Genomic DNA, 21,682 nt, shown 5'->3' on the forward strand with positions numbered 1-21,682 from the left:
TGGAGACCAAGTGCGGGCTCTCACTTCCTCCCTAAGCAGCATTTCAGGCCACTCAGGCTTATCCGGGGCATTCTTTCATGTTGTGTAACAGCATAAAAGAAGCTTGTGGATTGGGTGGGGAGGGAGGAAGGCAGAACGCGAGGTAGTGAGGCAGGTAAGTGTTCTTTTTTAACATTTGTGTTTATTATCTGCCTCCCTCCCGCTCCGCGCAGTGCCCCACAAGCCCTTCCTGCCAGCAGCCGCCCCTGTATTTTAGATGGAGCCTGAGGCCTCTATGAATTGAAACAGCCGACAGTTACAACTATCTGGGCGTCAGGCTAACATCTAAAGGACGACCCAAAAAACAATCGAATGCCATTCCATCATATTAGCCGAGTCAATAATAGTTTGTGAAAACTGAATAAATTGATGGGAAGCCCGTCTGCTGTGCTCAGAAGGCGTGCCCTGACCGCCACTCTGCTCCCAACAATTATTTACGGTCAGAAAGCCTACCCAGGTCAGTTAGTTCACATTTTGAACCTATACCAGGTCAAGGTGCATAAAAGGGTCTTTGGACTTCCATCATATCTTCGGAGCTGCTTGATTAGGCTGAAATTTGGGCTGGTGGCCCAAACTTGGGCAAGTATGGCGTCTTTTGAAAAATTGCTACTACAGGGTCATCAAAGTTCCATCTAACACTTTGAAAGCTGCTCTTCAATTGATTTTAATCCAACAGGGGAATCCCTGGTCTTATATTTACAGCATTAAATTGGCACCCTTCAAATCGATCAGAGTGTAAACTACAGCCCGTGTGTGTCGCACTTAAAACCATATTTAAAAACGCAAACTATAATTCGAAAGCACGCGACATGGTCAGGTTTACCAAATTACATATCCTGCAATTACATATCCTGCAGGCAGTGGGCCTGTCATATGGTAGTGACAAACTGGATTATTTGAGACCACAACCATATCTTTCCAGAGCATTTCGAAAGAGCTGTCTTAAACAAATTATGTTTGCAAGACTAGTGGGTCTTCAAATTAAGGAAGTAATCCAACGATGGCTATCCCTCACCAAGATTGTAAACTGTAGATTCTGTAACTATCAGAGCGAGTCGTTCACCCATCTATTATGCTGCTGTCCGTCTGTTTTGCAATCGCGTCGAAGACTGTTAAGACCACTTTTTCACGCACCTCACTCGTACGTGTAATGAGGCCAATACTTTTCTGTTTATCATTACAGAGCCAACAGAACTGGCAAAATCCAGAAAATACATTAGCATCCTGCAGGAATTCCTAGCAGAGGCGGGAGTAATTTTACCCAGAGACAGTAGGCTATGGACCTGGCTGTTCACTGACAAATAACAATGCCTGGATTGCTTGTTTGAGATACTTTTTACCAGGAGGTTAAGTGAATGCTTGAATGTAAGCGCTTTATTCCTGACGAAGTACTTTAAGGTATTGTTTTTTATTTATCTATCATTGCTGTATTTTTAGTTTTTTCAGCTCAACTGGATTTTAAAGTTTGTATTTCAATATCTGTTTTTATGAGACAGCTCTTTATTAAGTTTTCCTAGCATAATTGGCCTAAGCGATCTGTGTCCTTTTATTTTGATTATTTTTACATTTTATATTCTAAAGATGTTTATTAATCATACAATAAAGGCATTCTAGTGAATACTGTCACGTACTTAAAGTTATAACACTTTGCGTGAAACATGTCTGTAACTCCCAGGCTGTCAGTGGTGTGAGAAATAAGAGCAGTGGCACTCTTCAAGGGTATTTAAACCATTGAATATCGGGATGCTTTTGTCAGAGTCAAAACTTCGAGAACATCCCATAAGGTCTTGAAGTCATTGATCAACATAGGAGTTTAAAGGGGCTAAAACCTATTAATTCCTGTTGCATCTCTGGGGAGTTAGATATCTAGCAGGAACATTGGGCACTTAAACCTTTGCTGCTTCTCAGATAACATAAACATATCCTCAGACTATGGTTTCAAGTTGAAACTGTCCTTTAATCTTCACATGATATAAAGTCACGTGGATAGGATTCAACCCCACTGCCCCTGGAGTGACTACCTCAGTCCAGGAATTGTCTCCAGTCCCAAACTTTTCATCAATTTCAGATTTGTTAGTCTAATTAATTCAACAGAAAAAGACAAGAATGCAACACCTATAATGCATCATTTTATCACACTAGAATCAATACACTTTATCACCCAGAGGAAGGCAGTCATCCAAACTAAACCCCACAGACTCTTTAAAACTCAGATTAAGAGTCTCAGGTGGAATTGATATCGCCAAGAAATACTATTCAGGAGAGCATGGATAAAAGTGTTTCCCATGAGTGCTCTGTGGCTCAGGCAGGAGGTGTGGGCCAATGGGCAAAGGGTATACACCACCAGCTACAGTAAATGTATCAGTTATGGGCAGTGCTTAATTTGTAAATAAAAAGGTGCCGGTGCCCAAAGGCCTCCCCTTAAACATGCGGCTGCTGCAATTAAATGTGTCAATATGGAATATTGAGGCGGTGTAATCCTGAAGCCATCTAGGGCCTCTTCAATCCATATAAAGCCACTCCCTGCCCCTTTAGCTCACTCTTGCAGCTTTCTACTTTCTCCCTTTGTGACACTTTTTCGTTTTTCCCTTCATCCGTCTTTCCCATATGTGTCTTTTGCTTGCAGCAAATGCTTGAGGCAGAAGAATAAGCCCCAGCCCTCAAAAATAAGTGCTGGTGCTGAGCACCGGAAACAACAAGCACAAATTAAGCACCGGTTATGGGCTAAGACACTAGCGTGTGAATGTTTTCTCATCCTTCAACAAGTTCTAGCTTTCATGTCAATACCTCCCTTACCCAAAAATAAGCTCTGTCTCCAGGTAGCTCTGCCACTTTTACCACAATATAGGTCAGCCTCTAGAAGCTTGCATCCATAATTTTCACCTCAATCTTGAACAGACTCTTTGATGACAAAGCTCCATCCCACCGACCGCTATACTTCCTTATAACAGGCTGTAGATCAGGGAAGGCGCATAGCTTAAAGAACTCTCTGCCTTGGTGACAGAGAAATGCAGGAATCCTGTAAACCTGCAAACAATTAAAAGCATATGGAGGTACAGCTGTGGTGGGCACAGGATTTGGAGATGGTGACACTGTGGTTCCGGAGATCTCAGCTTCAGTGTGCAGTATTTCTAATGCCAAAGATACTCACTTTTTCTTTTGTCCGCCCTTTTCCTTCTTCTGGGCATAACTTCCCTAAATATACATCAATTATAGCTCATTGTGTTATCAGCCTAAAAGCAAACCTTTACAAACACCAACTTTCTTTTAAATTCTCCTTATTGCTATCCCAATACCAGTTCCAAGAAAGGCTGAATATGTCCTCCAGACGTCTCAGAAGAAACTCCTACCAAGGCAGATTATATTTTTCTATAAGGATGATGTTCTTCACCAGGTCTGGCTAGGTAAGGTACTATGAAGTTAGTTATTCTATTTCCTATTGAAAATGAAATTCATTCCACTGTATGGACATGTGTGTATGGGTCATTAGTTTACCATGTTCAGCTGGTTCACCTTAACTGTCTTACTTATATGCTGAAGCTGATGATATGCTCTTTATAAGTGTGCCTCGGACTCCCATTCTGAACACAGTGGGCATCTATTCACTCTTCCTCAGAGTGTGTGTGACATGGCATTATGACTCTTTTTAGTTCGAAGCCTACCAGAAGCACAGCTGCCTGGTTGCAAACAATTTCTTGGGGACATTCTGAAATCTGACCTAAGAATGCATTCTGCCCTTTGATTACTATTGTCTTTCTAGTTTGTCACTCGCATTTGCTTGCCTTCAGATTGGCTTGATTTGTTTTAGGCTGTGTATCATGTCGTTGTCCCTCCTGTGGAGCACAACCTGTTTACCACCTCTATGACAAGCTTCTTATATTCTTACACAAGTGCTTGCTTTCTGGGAACTATTTTTTTCTTTTTAGTGATGCACTCCGCAAGAGAACATGTGTGCTAGTTCAGGAAGCAGGAAACATGCTGTATTTCTTTGAAGAGTTTTCCTACCTCCTATCTTTCTGCTTGACTGATTCTACTTATCTTTGCCAGTACCAGTTCATCAGTCTTGCATGCCTGTGAGGAACAATGTTCTGTCTACCACCTAGTTTATTTTGGTTGGTGCTCTTTACTAATAGCATTACTTAAACAATCCTCTTCCTCAATTTCACGCCCATGCCATAGGCACTGGAAGTAGGGGCATGGGGGCAGCTGCAACACCCCCAAAATAATTATGCTGGAGTTCAGAAGTGAATAAACAGGCCTTTAACTTTTTTATCTTTTCACATTTGATGTGAATTCAAAGACAGAGATCAAATGTTAGGCTCTGGTAGCTTGGTGTTTACATTTCTTTCTCTGACTTCAAAGTGAAAGGATTTATGTGACAATCTTGCCCGGTTTGGGATTGTAAAAAGGCTGTAGGATGTTATTTTGTTTCTAGTACACAACAAAATATAAATGCCTGTAAATGAACTGTAGGAATATTTCACAATATATCAGAATTAGGAAAGCACAAATGAAGCACATGGCAACACATACTTTAATAGGGCCAAAACGAATCAATACACAGGGTGATGTTGATTTCCACACATTATCGTTTGAGTGCGGCATAATTTTATCAGTAAAACTGTATGTCTGTGCAAATGTAATGGTCATTTCAATTGAAATTGTGTTCGCTGTAATGGCCGTGCATTACCACACCATGCATACACCATTCTACGCAACTCCACTGTAAGCCACTCCACTCTATGACACTCTACTCCACTTTATGCCACTCCACTCTATCCCACTTCACACCACTCCACTCCGCAACCTTCTACTCCACTCTAAACCACTCCACTCTATGACACTCTAATCCACTATATGTCATCCCACTCTACTCCATGACACTATTCCAGTCTATGCTACAACATTCTACTCCAGTACACTCTACTCAACACTGTATGCCCTTCCACTCTATGCCACATCACTCTACAACAATCCACTCCATTTTACGGCACCCTACTCTATGACACTCCTCCACTCTATGCCACTTCACCACACTCTATTCCACGACACACTACTCCACTCAAACTCCACTTTACACCACTCCACTCCATGACACTCTACAATAATCCACTCAATGCCAAACTACTCCACTTTGACAATCGACACTCCACTCTACGACACTCCACTCTACGACACTCCACTCTACGACACTCCACTCTACGACACTCAACCACACTGTACCCCACAAGACTCTACACAGCACTCTACTCCACTCTACAACACTCTGATCCACTCAGTGCCACTCCACTATACAACCCTTCTATATTCTATGCCATTCCACTTACTCCATTCTATGACACTCTGCTCTGACACTCCACTCTACCACACTGTTCTCCACACCACTCCGCTCTGCAACAGTCTATTCCACTGTACAACACTCTACTCGATGACACTCTGCTCCATTCCATGCCACTCTACTCAACTCTATGCCACTCCGCTCTACGATACTACTCCACTCTATGCCACTGCACTTTACGAAACTCTATTGCACTCCACTGAACACAACTCCACTTTATGACACTCTATGATACCCTACACCCCTCCAGTCTATGACACTTCACAGAACTCTATGCCACTTCACTCCACTGTACTCTAATCAACTTTATGCCACTCCACTCTGCACTACTTCTACCTGCACCACTCCACTTTATGCCACTCCACTTTATGCCACTGTATTCTACTCTACGACACTCCACTCAAGGATGGTCTACGCCACTCTAGTCCAGCCTACGACTGCACAAAACTCTACTCCATTCCAGTCTATGACTCTACTACAGTCAACTCTATGCCACTTCGCTCCACGCTACGCCACATTACACCACTTCACTTCATTCAATGCCACTCCAAGCCACACAGCTCCACTCTGCTCCACAATACTTCACTCTACAACATTCCACTCCACTCTTCTCTATGTCACTATTAGCCATGCTGAACAGCAGCCACGCTGGTGTACAACATGGCTAAACACATTGCCAAAGCCAATAATTCTCGCATAGGAGAGACCTAGTCTCTTTGCCAATGCTTGTTTAGATTGCAGGCCACTTACATTCCACTTTTGAAGGGCTAATGTTAGGTTGCGGATAGTAGAGGCATTTGGAAATCTGGAAATCTGTTTCTATTATAGTTTTTTCAGTCCTCTCACATCCCCCACCACAATGCAGTACTTGTTTTTAACTAATCATCAAACATCAATCTTTCTCCTCTGTATTTATCTAAAATGTATTTTCAATACTGATTTTTGTAAATGTGGGCTACCTAGTCAGGCATCTCTTTTGTGCATCTTGTGGAAATTTGCATTTTGCCTTCACATGCTCTACTACATATCTTCCCTGTGAGTTTAAATATAGTAATCAAGCCCTAAACAAGCCTTATGTTTTCGAGGTTCTCCCTATGGTATATCAGTGCTGCACCAAGGTTACCTAGCTAGTATGTCTGCCATCAGGCTCTCAACACAAATTATCTGTCCGGTAGGTTTCTCATCAGCCTTCTGATGTTACACCTTAATTTACTGTACTGTACTTCTGTCTTGAGCCTCCTGGTATGAGAACAGCGTGGTTTACTTGACTTACCTGTACTGTGTATCTTCCTTTAGCTTCCCATTACAGATTTCTCTGGTCTGGTTGCATTCCTCTGTTCCTACTGGTATAGCCCAGGTTGTTCTGGCTGCAGCATCCTTTTCACTTGGCTGGAATGGATTTGGCACCAATACGGCCAAATATGTATCTTTGTGGCCGTAAAAGTGGTCGTACCAGGTGCTGGTTGTTATCTGTTGGGTGGGTCTAGACACTGACAGTTGAAACACATGCAGGCAAATAAAAATACTTTTAACAAGAAATCATGATCATTGTCTACTACCAGTACAGGTAAGAAATACTCACAGCTCCTTAAAGCATTACAAACAGTTTTACTTTGAAAAACCTTATCCCATGTGGACATCGCCTATAGTTTTACATGTCCAGACTATTTTCACACTAAGTGACAGAATTTCAGAACATCTTTCCCTAAAAAAAAATCAGTCTTTTCACTACATATTGGAAAGCTATTTTGATTCAGGCGTTTGAGATTAAATATTTTATAAAGTCTGTTACATTCTGTAGACATTGATGCTACAGACCTTGTTTTGTACAATGTAACAGGTACTAAAATGTGTCCAGGAAGGATAATGCAACTAAATCCTATCCGGCATATGGTAAGGATCATGAAGGCTTGTCTGAAAGTTCAATACAGAATTTCATCAGTAGACTACTGCTGAGTTTACCACGATGAATTTGCCCTCGAGAATTCCTCTAGCCCTGTTGTGTTTCTAGTTGAGGAAAGAAAATAATATTTCAGCTTCTTTTGAAAGCTATTTATTCCATGCTATGAATTTACAGGTGTAGTTAAGTTTTGTTTTCCTTCTCTGGCATTGAGATGATATATGCATTTTATTGCTGTACAAACAGTACTACCACCAGCACCAGGGCAGCAGTGACCCTCTCTTAGGTAAACAATACTAAAGCACTGAGAAAGGAGACTTCAGTTTTAATGTTTTTGTACTATATTAACCTTGGTGTTGAGCAGTAATGTTCGCAGAAGGCAATATCTGACTTTCAAATGGCTGCTCTTCAAACATCAATAGAGGGATATTACTCAATATTATTTTGTGTAGAGTGAGCTCATGGATTGAACAGGTTTGATTAGTAACCCTACTGCATATGATGCAATAAAGTATCACCTAATTTTACCTTGATTTGAAATGCCACAAAACAGTTTGGGATGTAAGAAAATTTAACATCTGTTAGTTGTAGTTAATACAGGAGGAAAAACAACTCTACAAAATACTGGCTGATTGACTTAAATCAAACAATTTTGACGAAGTCAGCCAATTTCAAAGATTCACTTATCTGTATGTAAAACAACGACAAGCTTGTTAAATGACAAGATGAAGCCCAGTAATTTGTGAAGGAAATCTATTGACAGCAATTAATGTTGTATTTTATGGAGTAGGTTAACAGTTTAAGTTGTTATTAGAGATATGACTCAGAACGACAAACAACATGGTATATTATAACAAATATCAAGTGTGTCAGGTAATCCTAAACTACGAACACTTTCATAACTTTGGTGGATGCCACGTCGTGACAAGTAACCTGCAACAGAAGAATGCTTCTGACCAGAAAAAGATGCAAAAGATAGTGTGAACATAGACGGAAAACATGAGGATCATGGGCATTAGAAAGGCACAAAAGGCTAAATGGGGGTCATTAAGACTTCGGCGGAAGGAAAGCCCATCCGTCGAAGTACCGACGGGCAGGTTGCCGCCAGTGCGGCCGCCTTCCCACAGGCCCCATTAAGAGTTTTCCGCTGGGTCAGCGGGCGAAAACTGTATTTCCGTCCGCTGGCCCAGCAGTAAATGGCCTACAGCATTGTTTCCAGCTCATAATAGAGCCGGCGGCAATGTGTTAGTGCATAGGGTGCACCAGCACCCGTCGCAATGTTCACTTTCTGCAAAGCAGACAGTGGACATTGCAGTGGGGCTGGCCACGGGGGCCCCTTGACTGCCCATGCCATGCCAAGTGCATGTGCAGTGAAGGGGCCCCCTTGGTCCCCCTACACCCAGTCTCCGCCAGTCTTTACATGGCAGTGCTACCACCATGTAATCGCTGGTGGAGAAGGGACTTGTAACCCCCAGGGCAGCGATGCTTGCTGTGCTGCCTTGGAGGATTAGGATCACCAGCACCGCCAGACCTACAAAGACCCGTAATCTGTCTGTGCTGGTGGTTTGAGTAGCGCCACAGTCATAATGTGGTGGTCAGACTACCACATTGACGGCGGTCCGACTGCCACCGCGACTGTAGGAGGCTGGACTGGCTTGTAGTGAGTACCAAGGGGTACTTGCACCTTGCACCAGGCCCAGTTATCCCTTATTAGTGTATAGGGTGTCTAGCAGCTTAGGCTGATAGATAATGGTAGCTTAGCAAAGCAGCTCAGGCTGAACTAGGAGACGTGTGAAGCTACTACAGTACCACTTAGTGTCATATGCACAATATCATAAGAAAACACAATACACAGTTATACTAAAAATAAAGGTACTTTATTTTTATGACAATATGCCAAAGTATCTTAGAGTGTACCCTCAGTGAGAGGATAGGAAATATACACAAGATATATATACACAATAGCAAAAATATGCAGTATAGTCTTAGAAAACAGTGCAAACAATGTATAGTTACAATAGGATGCAATGGGGAAACATAGGGATAGGGGCAACACAAACCATATACTCCAGAAGTGGAATGCGAACCACGAATGGACCCCAAACCTATGTGACCTTGTAGAGGGTCGCTGGGACTATTAGAAAATAGTGAGAGTTAGAAAAATAGCCCTCCCCAAGACCCTGAAAAGTGAGTGCAAAGTGCACTAAAGTTCCCCTAAGGACAAAATAGTCGTGTTAGAGGGAGAAGGCAAGGAAAACACAAATCAGCAATGCAACAACGATGGATTCCTGTCTGAGGGTACCTGTGGAACAAGGGGACCAAGTCCAAAAGTCACAAGCAGCTCGTAGCTGGGCAGATGCCCAAGAAATGCCAACGGTTGGTGCAAAGAAGCTCTTACTAGGCTGAAGAGCTGTGAATACTGCAGGAACGACAAGGGCTAGAGACTTCCCCTTTGGAGGATGGATCCCCCACGCCTTGGAGAGTCGTGCAGAAGTGTTTTCCCGCCGGATGGACGCCAACAAGCCTTGCTACACGCAAATCGTGCGTTTGGCGTTTTTGGACGCTGCTAGGGCCCAGGAGGGACCAGAAGGTCGCAAATTGGACCTGCAGAGAGAGGGGACGTCGAGCAAGACAAAGAGCCCTCACTGAAGCAGGTAGCACCCGGAGAAGTGCCAGAAACAGGCACTACGAGGATGCGTGAAACGGTGCTCGCCGAAGTTGCACAAAGGAGTCCCACGTCGCCGGAGACCAACTTAGAAAGTCGTGCAATGCAGGTTAGAGTGCCGTGGACCCAGGCTTGGATGTGCACACAGGATTTCCACCGGAAGTGCACAGGGGCCGGAGAAGCTTGCAAAGTCGCGGTTCCCAGCAATGCAGCCCAGCGAGGTGAGGCAAGGACTTACCTCCACCAAACTTGGGCTGAAGAGTCACTGGACTGTGGGAGTCACTTGGACGGTGTCGCTGGATTCGAGGGACCTCGCTCGTCGTGCTGAGAGGAGACCCAAGGGACCGGTAATGCAGCTTTTTGGTGCCTGCGGTTGCAGGGGGAAGATTCCGTCGACCCACGGGAGATTTCTTCGGAGCTTCTGGTGCAGAGAGGAGGCAGACTACCCCCACAGCATGCACAAGCAGGAAAACAGTCGAGAAGGCGGCAGGATCAGCGTTACAGAGTTGCAGTAGTCGTCTTTGCTACTATGTTGCAGGTTTGCAGGCTTCCAGCGCGGTCAGCGGTCGATTCCTTATCAGAAGGTGAAGAGGGAGATGCAGAGGAACTCGGCTGAGCTCATGCATTCGTTATCTGAAGTTTCCCCAGAGACAGAGACCCTAAATAGCCAGAAAAGAGGGTTTGGCTACCTAGGAGAGAGGAAAGGCTACTAACACCTGAAGGAGCCTATCACAAGGAGTCTCTGACGTCACCTGGTGGCACTGGCCACTCAGAGCAGTCCAGTGTGCCAGCAGCACCTCTGTTTCCAAGATGGCAGAGGTCTGGAGCACACTGGAGGAGCTCTGGACACCTCCCAGGGGAGGTGCAGGTCAGGGGAGTGGTCACTCCCCTTTCCTTTGTCCAGTTTCGCGCCAGAGCAGGGGCTAAGGGGTCCCTGAACCGGTGTAGACTGGCTTATGCAGAATTGGGCACATCTGTGCCCAACAAAGCATTTCCAGAGGCTGGGGGAGGCTACTCCTCCCCTGCCTTCACACCATTTTCCAAAGGGAGAGGATGTCACACCCTCTCTCAGAGGAAGTTCTTTGTTCTGCCATCCTGGGCCAGGCCTGGCTGGACCCCAGGAGGGCAGCTGCCTGTCTGAGGGGTTGGCAGCAGCAGCAGCTGCAGAGAAACCCCAGGAAGGGCAGTATGGCAGTACCAGGGTCTGTGCTACAGACCACTGGGATCATGGAATTGTACCAACAATGCCAGGATGGCATAGAGGGGGCAATTCCATGATCATAGACATGTTACATGGCCATATTCGGAGTTACCATGGTGAAGCTACATATAGGTAGTGACCTATATGTAGTGCACGCGTGTAATGGTGTCCCCGCACTCACAAAGTTCAGTGAATTGGCTCTGAACAATGTGGGGGCACCTTGGCTAGTGCCAGGGTGCCCTCACACTAAGTAACTTTGCACCTAACCTTTACCAGGTAAAGGTTAGACATATAGGTGACTTATAAGATACTTAAGTGCAGTGTAAAATGGCTGTGAAATAACGTGGACGTTATCTCACTCAGGCTGCAGTGGCAGGCCTGTGTAAGAATTGTCAGAGCTCCCTATGGGTGGCAAAAGAAATGCTGCAGCCCATAGGGATCTCCTGGAACCCCAATACCCTGGGTACCTCAGTACCATATACTAGGGAATTATAAGGGTGTTCCAGTAAGCCAATGTAAATTGGAAAAAATGGTCACTAGCCTGTCAGTGACAATTTGGAAAGAAATGAGAGAGCATAACCACTGAGGTTCTGATTAGCAGAGCCTCAGTGAGACAGTTAGTCACTACACAGGTAACACATTCAGGCACACTTATGAGCACTGGGGCCCTGGGTTACCAGGGTCCCAGTGACACATACAACTAAAACAACATATATACAGTGAAAAATGGGGGTAACATGCCAGGCAAGATGGTACTTTCCTACAGCGACCCTGGCGGTCTGATCCCCTAAATGTCTTCTATGGATTTGAAGAATCAGAATACTTTGAAAGAGAGCCTTTTAGCAAAACAGAAAGACAACAAATGTAGGGTTGTCATATCTTTCCACCGTGTGAGACTTGCTATCAGGTTCAGAAAAGTGATTTTGTGATGATGGATAGTCTACAGTCATCATACCCAGCAGTTTGAGCAAGTCTAGGTAAGAGATAGGGGAGAGAAGAAGTAGATGAAAAGCCACATTCACCTGTTCCTGCTGGAGCTATGAGGTTCACACCAATTTGGAAAGCAATATCTTATAACTTAGTCAGAAGAAAAAGAAAAAATGTATAAGAGGATCCTTTTTACAACTGATACACATCTGTTCTTTGCTTGTCCAGCTATAGATTCACATGATATGCATACACCCGCCATCTAGTGTTGGGCTTGGACATTGCAAGTTGTTTTTCTTCTAAGAGGTCTTTCGTGTCATGCAGTCTCTGTTAATACTTCTCTGATTGTAGATATGCCAGGTCACTACTCCATTGTTAGACTGTTTTTCGTCTCATAGGTTAGTGTAAGTATACAGTAGAGTGTACATAAGAAATAATGATAATGTACGTAGAAGAGAATCATTTTATAGTTCAAGATATATGAAACAACCATTGGCTTCCAGGGAAGAGGACAAGCACATGCGAACCTACTCGGCACAAGAAACAAAGGCTTACAGTTTAAGTAACATATTCCATTTGTTGCATGTGTGCCTGTAGATACACATGCTCTGCATAGACATAATCCAATACTCCCCCAAAGCTGCGTCTAGCCAGTGGATGAGTCAAAGGTCTGAAACAATCCTCGAGGACAGCTTGACCAACTCTAGGCTTCTCTCTTGCCAGGACGTCCACACAGTAGGGTTTTGTAAGTGTGTGTGGAGTGGACCACTTGGCAGCTCTACAAATGTACACAATGGGTATATTCACCCAGGAAAGCCATAGTGTGGCCTGGGGCAGGAAGGTAGGGCTCTTTCAGCTGTATTAGCACGTCTTAATGCATTTGATGATCCACTTGACAATCCCTACCTTTGAAATAGCATGGCCTTTTTGAGGCTGAGAGAAAAATATAAACAGTTGTGTTTTGTGAAAGGATCTGGTCCTGTCTATGTAGAACATAAGAGCACGATTAACATCAAGAAGGTGGAGTGCACTTTCAGCTACTGAGCCAGGTCATGGACAAAAGACTCGGAGTGCGATGGATTGTGTAATGTGTACAGGAGAGACGACCTTGTACAAAAACTTATAATTGGTTCTAACAACCAGCTTGTCTTTGTGGAAAAATGATCCTGGAGCACGAGGGCCTGCAATTCACTGAGGTGCTTGAATGAAGTAATTGCTGTGAGAAAGGAAACCTAAGAAAGGAACTGCAGAGGACATGAATGCAGTGGCTCAAAAGCGCACCTCATCAGTCTAGTAATGACAATGTTGAGGTTTCCGACTGGCGAAGGGAGCATCCTTGGAAGAATTACACATTTTAAGGCTCTCCATGAAAACTTTGATTACAGGGATTTTGATGAGGTAAGGATGTCCCTTGTTCTACATATAGGCAGACATGGTGGCTATGTATATATCTCTCTCTGTCTATATATATATATATATATATATATATATATATATATATCCTAGTGGCAGTCGCCACTAGGTAGTTATAGGACCTAGTTTCTATAGAAAAAGCATTTTTTTTTACTTGCCTATATCTTTGATGCCGAATCTTCACAACATTTTCCCCAAAAATATGCTGGTCATGTCAGTAGCTGTATGACAAGTTTCAGGGTGATCAGTCCAGGGGGGCCAAGAAAAAGGAGGGGGGCCCAAAACCCCTTTTCCTCATTTATTTTTCCATAGCGATTTTGAACAGAGATAGCACCGAAACTACTGAACGGAATTACACCAAATTTGGCAGAAAGGTAGGTCCTGGTCCAGACAGTGAGCTTTTTTTGTTTTGGTGTAAATCCATTCAGTAGTTTTTGAGAAATTAAGGGAAGAAATATTGTATATATAGGGACGCAAAGGATTTGCGACCCCTCCTGATCTTATGCTGAGATCTGATTGGTTGTCAACACTTCATCCAGGAAATATTGGCAGGCATCTTGGGACTCAGCAGCCGAGTCCAAGAAAAAAATGTAAAAAAATAAATAAAAGGGGCCAGGGTACAGACTCCCTGACTACTTAGCTCTGGTGGTGGGTTCCCAGAGCACCCCCTCCACAGGCATTTTTCTTAAAACATTTTTTCCCAGATGCACAGAGAATCCAAAAAAAAAAAAAATAATAAATGAAGCGCAGGCTCTGGTGCTTTGTCTTTTTTAAGCCCTCAGGTAGGCCAAGTCTAGGGAGCATTCTTTTATAGGAATGTGGAGGGGGTGCCTGGCCCGGTGCCACTCCGGGGGCCACCACCTTCCTGCGGCGAAAGAGAAATTATGTGCGGGCCCCCCGTTCCCCAGGGATCACCACCTCCCTGGGGTAAATTAATTAGTGGCGTGCCCTAAGGTAACTATAACTCGTGCCCTCACCATGCACTGCTAATTACCCCACATATTCATGACATCTTTGATAACATCATTGATCAATGTAATATTTACAGTCACACTTTTGGCAAAAAAAACTGCACGGAGGTGGCGCGAGTTCTAGTTACCTTAGGGCACGAGTTATAGTTACTTGAGGTAATACCAACGATAACTGGTGACTTTCTATGGTTTTGTACGTTTAAAATGTGAGCATAACAGCTGTGAATATTGTTGGAGCCACCAGGATAAGGGTAAGGGGTGCTCCTTACACTTCCTGACCACATATGCAATGAGTAGAAGCGTGGGTTAAGATAACTGACCAGTTCATCTACAAAGCATTGCCCATGGACTGGGGTGTGGAAACCTAATAGTGAAGTTTTGGCATTTTGCTTTTTTCTGCTATGGTGAAAAGGTCTATTTCAGGGGTGCACCACCTGTGAAAGAAAGGGAACAGGACTTGTAGATACAGTTCCCACTTGTAGACTTGTTGCTGCATTTTGCTGAACAGGTTTACAAAGTTGCTGTCCTCTCACCAAAGGTACTCTGTCAGTAGGTGAACCCGGTGATGGATGGCCCAATACCAAATCTGTTATACTGCAGACAGGTGAGGTGAATATATGCCTCCTTTTTTCTGAAGATAGAACATGGCGGAAATGTTGTCTGTACTCATCAGGACTACCTTGCATCTATAGGAGAAAAGCTTTGAGAGCTACATGAATGGCAACAGTTCCAAGGGGTTGATGTGGAGACCCTTCAGATGAGGTGGCCACAGACCTTGGACTATTATGTCTGGGTGCTCCCCCTCCCCCCAGCCAGTAAGAGATGCATCCGTAGTGATGTCCCCCTGCAGAACTGGGTCTGCAAAAGGTTTTTGCTGTTCCACCATTGCAGAGAGCGATGGCTGCTGGCCCTTACCAACACTAGATTCTCCATCTGGCCCTTTGCTTGTGGCCACTGGCTTGAGAGGCACTCTTTTAGTGGGTAAATATGGAGCCTGGTGTTGGCCACTATCATGATGCAAGAGGGCATCATTCCTCGCAATCAATGCGAACAGGCAGTTAATGGAGTGGCTGAAAAAGAAGCAGAAACTGTTGGAACACCTGCATTCTTTGAGGGCTGGTGAAAGCTTTGCCCAACACAATATTGGGGATGCCCCTATGAAGTGATGAACTTGCAGTGGCTTAAATTGTGATTTTGTGCCATTCTCGGTGTACCCCAAGCTGTGTAGGAGGGAGACTGTAGCCTGGGTGTGAGCCAGGCATTCTGGTCTGCTCATGCTTTTGATCAGCCAGTCATCTAGGTAAATTAAGACGTTATTTCCCCTCCTCCTGAGCCAAAGTGGCATCTGGGGGGAGGCACTGACAGAGATGTGGTATAAATCAAGATCTTTTGTGGGGTCTACATCATTATCCTACCAGTGATGTCCTGAAGCACTAGGGAAAACTGGAGCAAAGTCCTCAGCTGGAAAATAAGGGCTTGAGCTGCCAGTGTCGGAGTAAGTCTCCAGGGACCCCTGAGGAGAAGGCCTAGGAGGTGAGGTTAGAGGACTGCCACCAGTAAGCACTTGGTGTATACCATTGATCCATGGGGACTCCTAAGTACAGCACTTTGAAGGGATAATTTTGAACACTTACCATGAAGTGGAGGTAGTCCTGATGAGCGGGATGGTTCAGCATGTGAAAGTAGGTGTCCTTCAGCTCAAGGGTGGCCATGAAGTTGTCTTACTGCTGCAGGGGGATAACATCCTGTAGGGATTGGAGGTAGAGGATCCCATATTGGGGGTGCATCTGCCCTTAGAGCTATTCCCTCTAAAGTCTCCTTGGGTGAACACCCTGCCACTCTGCTGGTGATAGCCCTGTTGCTGCCTCTGGTAGGATGGGGGAAATTGCTTTTAAGAAGTGTCTAGACAGTTGCCACCAAAAGGGTCCCCTGCCAGAAGGGACCTGAAAGGCACACATTACCTTGGTGGTCTCTGCGTCTTTCTTAACTTTCTCAAGCATGCTGTCAACCTGAGGGCTGAAGAAGTGTTCCCCATTGAATAGGAGGTTGACAAGTTGCACCTCTGGCCTGAAGCCAGACACACAGATTCAGGAGTGGTGATTTGAGATGACCAAGGTGTTCACTCCCCTGGCTGCAGTATTAGCTGCATTCAAAGTATACCTAATTGTGTCACTGGAGATGGCCTTTCCTGCCTCAACCAGCTCTTTACACCTCACATGATACTGGTCAGGGAGGTGCTGCAAGAGCCCCTCCATCTCCTCCCAATGGGCTTTGTTGTACCTGGAGAGGAAAACTACTGAGTTGGTGATGCATCAGTACATGGCCAGACCCACAGCTACTCTCTTCCCCCCAGCATAGATGCATTTGCTCCCCTTCTCAAGGGGTATAGCGTCTCCTGCGGTCTGGGCTGCTGCTCTCTTCTTAGCTGTGGTGACCACTAGGGAGTCAGGTGGGACATGACTCCTGATGTAGAGTGGGTCAGAGGGGGCCTGTTTGTATTTTTCTCAATGCACGGTGTGACCACACATGATTTGACCAGCTCCTTAAGTATCTCAGGGGCAGATTTAATCATCCCTTTGAGAATCCCCTTGTCCCGGCCACACATCTTCCAAGGGATCAAGAGATGGTACCAGCACCCCATGTAAAAAAACAAAAAAGGTAGAAGAGTCTTCTCATGACTAGGTGGAACGCAGAAGCCTCGAGGCTGCAATGAGAACCAGTGAACTAATAGATACCGGCAGCATGCTGAATTACATCCAAACCCAATGGAGGAGAAATGTACTGTACAGAATGGTCAAGTCTTGTAGAATGTCTCCACTAGCAAGTCATTTTCTTCAGGGGTGGCATACATGTTCACCTTATGATAGGCAGCTGCACGTTGGGTAACCCTGCGGCATGCCAAAGTGGGAATCAGGGGTTGGCCCTGACAGGGATGTGGTCTAAATCAGGATCTGTTGTGGAGGTCCACATCATTATCCTACCAGGGATGTCCTGAAGCATTAGGGTAAATTAGAGCAAAGTCCTCAGCTGGAAAATAATGGCTTGGGCTGCTAGTGTCGGAGTAAGGCTCCGCGGACCCCTGAGGAGAAGGCATAGGAGGTGAGGGTAGAGGTGGTGGAGATGAGGGTTGATAAGGTAGAGGAGCTGGAGGAGGTGGTGGAGCAGGAGGCAGAGGAAAAGGAGATAGAAAGTTTATTCTTAGGCCTCTTGGAGAGCAAGAAGGGCATAGAAGTGTCCAATACCTGAACTTCCTCTAAGGCAAGTTTGTGCTTGTTGGGCAGAGCTTTGTATGAGGCCAAGATTTTACCTGTGCATGGATGGATGACAATCCTCCACTGTCTCTTGGCCAGCTTCTGCTGAAGCCTCTCGAGGACAGGGTGCTTCTCAAGACTGAGGGTGGCAGGCTTCAGCACCAAGGGTGTATGTTGCCGTGGTGCCTTTGTCTTCGATATTGGAGCCAGCGTTGTTGGCTCTGCACCTACAGGCATCCTCTGGCTCGAAGCTGGTCGAGGATTGAGGATGTTGGCTGTCTCTCTCCTTGGCTCCAAGGCCTCGGCTCGTTGTTGATTAGTGCTTCAAGGCAGTGGTGTACCCGAAGGTGGTGGTGGTTTTGGCACCAGGCTCGATACCCATCTCCCTGAGGGGCAGTGCTCAGCTTCGACATCCAGTCATTTATGAGGGATGGTGAGAACCGGGGCATAGACAGTACTCACACATGACGTGGTCTTCATGTGTGAACCAGAGCCAACAGAGATGGATGAAGCATCCTCAGGAGCCTATTCCTTTTCCAGGAACTCCTCCTCGACTGACTTTGACATTTGCAAGCTGATGACTTCGGAGCTAGACTGGTGGGCCAGGAGCTCTGGCAACTCACCCAACACCTCCTCCACTTCATCAGCGCTCATGGGATACAGCCTCACTGATAATATCAGCATCTCTGAAGATAACCGAGCCATCCAGCTATATGTCAACCCTCAGTCGTAGCATTGGTGCGAGGTCACCTTGCTGCAAAACACCAAGCAGCTCTCATTGTGCTATGGCTAGAAGGACAAGTTGCAGACCATGTAGAGTTCTGCCCAGGGATATTTAGAGTGGCAACAAAGCCCGGTCACTCCTCATGAAAGGGATCAAAGGATGAAATCAGCACCACTAGGGGAGGCTTGTCCTAAGGAGCATCAGGGGCATTGACCTGCTATGTGCAAGTGAGCTCCAGCTATCACATAGCATTCTCGTTCTGTGTTTTGCAAGTTTACTTGCCTTGGGTCACTGGATAGTGGAAAAGTGGGATGCTTCAGGCAGACTGACTGGCAGCCAAGTTGCCTTTCACTGTAAAATGAAGTGCACATTAGTTTGGCCATTTCTTTAACCATGGCCAACCTGACTTGCGTACTTCAGCTCTTGTAACTAGCACTGTGTCAGTGAGCCAGGCGGAACATAGACGCAAACTCCAGGTCTCCGTGTGAACACTATGTTCACCTGCTCTAACCAATCAGGGTGCTGTTGTCATACTGTTCACTCATACAAACAGCATGAAAGCAGCATCAGGATTGGTTTAATAGACAGGCTACGTAGGAGTGCGGCAATTAAAAGACCTTGACAACCTTGATTGTGAAGCCATCGGTGTGTGGTGCAGGAAGCACAGGCTTTCATACTAGGGAGCAGAACAGCTTGGGTATAGTTTATTCAAGTGGAATACAGGCGGTAAGCTGGGAGCGATCTTTGTATCGTTTAATGCTGGTTTAAATTAATTATGGTGCCTTGATTGAAATCAGCCTAGTTAGAGCAGTATTGGCATCTCGAATATATTTGCAATTAATACCTTACCACTTTCCTAAGTCACCATCCGCCACTGAGCAGCACATGCCGAAAAAAACTTGTAGAAGAATCTTCTCATGACTGGGTGGAACACAGCAGACTCAAGGCCTCGACGGGAACCAATAAACTTGTCGAGACCGGCAGGATGCTGGATTACATCCAAACTTGATGGAGGAGAAACATAGTTTACCACCAGAGGAGGAGTAACCGAGACCTTGTGACTCGAAAAAAGAAAAGCAACTTGCAACGTCCATGCCCAACACTAGCTGGCAGCAGTATGCAGTGGTTGTGTATCTACAACCACGCATGCTATGAACATTGCAGTTCCAAAGCACGATCTGTAAGTAGACGTGAAGTTTTAGAATTCAAGACTTCCCTAATGTTGAAATAAGGTAATATTTAAAGATTGCCTATAATTTATTCGCCTGACTCCCATTCAAGTTATGGGTTAATGCAAGACAGTTTCTAACTCAGTGAATGTTAAAGTGTTACCAGGCCAGGGCAATCTGATGTAATTTCGGGCATTTCGCTTTACATTGGTTACCCAGAATACCTGACATTACACTACTGCACCACCTAACATAAATTCAAGTCAGTTTGGGTAAAATCCTATTTGCAGGAGCACTCGAACAAAATGAATGAACAGAGCACGAGTTGCTGTTGTTCACAGCACTAGTATATATATATGTATATATATATATATATATATATAGATATTTAGACTAAAACGAGTACTTGTGTCCAAAATGGATTTGATTATGCATTCTGTAGAAAAATGTAGTGATAAATCCCAGATTTGCTTTTCACATATATATTTTTTTTTATTTTCTGAAATTTGCCAAATTATGCAAAAGGACAATATGCGAATTCTGGCTTGTAACACTCGCTGTGCATAGGGATTGGAAATACAGCTTCAAAAGACAATTGGGTCTCCTCTTCTGGTGGGCTTCAAGGTAGCAGTGTAGTCTATTTTTAGCTTGAAACTGACCCTTGTAATAATATGCGTTCATTTCTTTAAGGCGGACATTGTTGCATTAGTTCTTCGGATACTTTGACACTTTCTAGTTCTACAATTTCATAATTTCTTTGGAAATGTGGTCAATTGCCTTCCCCTACTTGTTCCTGTACACCACAAGCAACCATGTAATCCCCTGGATCAAAGGCGTCTCGACATGAACGTCTAGCAGGAAACAACAGAGTAAATTCATTGTGGAATCATGGACCTCACCGTTTAACTCTTGCGTATTATAGGACAACCTGACCAGCAACCAATAGGTCTATCAATCCCAGAGCCCTTTTCCCCCTTCACAAAAAGTTCTGGCACTTACGCGATGTGTTGGAAGTGACAATTACTCCAAAGTATTCTATTCTTCCATTCTCCTCGCTGAACATGTCAGACGAAATAATCACTCCACTTTCCGTATCGAACAGAGGGGCGCTGTCACTGGGCGGCGGGGGCAGGACTGGGAGAGGAAACAAACCAACAGTGAAAGATATAAACATAGCGTTTAGCAGGGCAGGAGTGAGAGGGTCACACGTGAGGTCAGAATCGCATAATGACGCTGTCCAGTCTGTTTTACCTGTTGCTCATTTCCTGTGCTTATTGTGGAAATGTACATGCTCCGGTGTTTACCATAATAAATTAGAGAGGACCAAGGCCCAGACTTAAAGTCACTCACAATTTACAAGAAAAGGAACTGTGGTCAACTGTCAGTGTGCCAAGCAGGTGGGAGAGAGTCGGTGGCCCAGGTCACTGTTGTACACCTGGTCGTTTGACCCAGGGTGCAGCCACCATACAGATAAGAGCATCAAGGCAATTTTCCGACTGTAGTTCGAAACCGAAAATAAAATTAGAGACACGGATCAGTATCATTGGCAAACCAGAAGATAATTTGGTTCTGGAAGCCTCCGAGACAGGGACCCATCATCATACATAAAAGTGTGTATTGGGATGCAAGAAGCTTAGCAATACTCTGGGCCACAAAGGAAATATATTGTTTTGGACTCTATCGACATATCGTGTTGTGGGGGCACCACAGCATGTTGTGTGTTGTAATCATAGGTGGGAAGGATGTGGGTGTTGTAGGTGAGTGACCAGAGAGGTGCTCTTATCTTGTCTTGGGGCACAGTTCCTCACAGTGGAGGAAGAGGTGTAAGAGGTAGGCGTGCAAAACAGAATTGCAATTAGCTGGTGCTTATAATTCACTCTGCAGGTCTCATGGTTTATGGTTTTAATTAGGTTTACAGCTCCTATGCTGACTGCAGCAGTTGGGTCGCACACTGTATATTTTGTGAGTCTGGGAGGAGAGAAGATGGACAGAGAAAAGATGACAAGGTCAGTGGAAAGAGACTGAGATCTAGCAGCTGATCTGAATTACAGATATGGATGCAAACCTTGCTGTTTTTGGTTCTG

General features: G+C 44.9%; 1 protein-coding gene across 5 annotated transcripts in view; it reads right to left on the reverse strand.

Moving 5' to 3' along the window:
- The window catches only part of LOC138300066 (receptor-type tyrosine-protein phosphatase V-like), a 573,371-nt gene that overhangs the window by 123,900 nt on the left and 427,789 nt on the right, over positions 1-21,682 (reverse strand). For all 5 annotated transcript variants that reach the window (XM_069238934.1, XM_069238932.1, XM_069238933.1 and 2 more), the window contains 2 exons: positions 20,598-20,732; positions 6,651-6,867 (listed from right to left, as the gene is read on the reverse strand). In XM_069238934.1, coding sequence (XP_069095035.1) covers positions 6,651-6,867; positions 20,598-20,732 — 352 coding nt within the window. The remainder of the gene's footprint in view (positions 1-6,650; positions 6,868-20,597; positions 20,733-21,682) is intronic.

The sequence above is a fragment of the Pleurodeles waltl genome, chromosome 6 (genome assembly GCF_031143425.1).
Source record: "Pleurodeles waltl isolate 20211129_DDA chromosome 6, aPleWal1.hap1.20221129, whole genome shotgun sequence".
Taxonomy (NCBI): Eukaryota; Metazoa; Chordata; class Amphibia; order Caudata; family Salamandridae; genus Pleurodeles; species Pleurodeles waltl.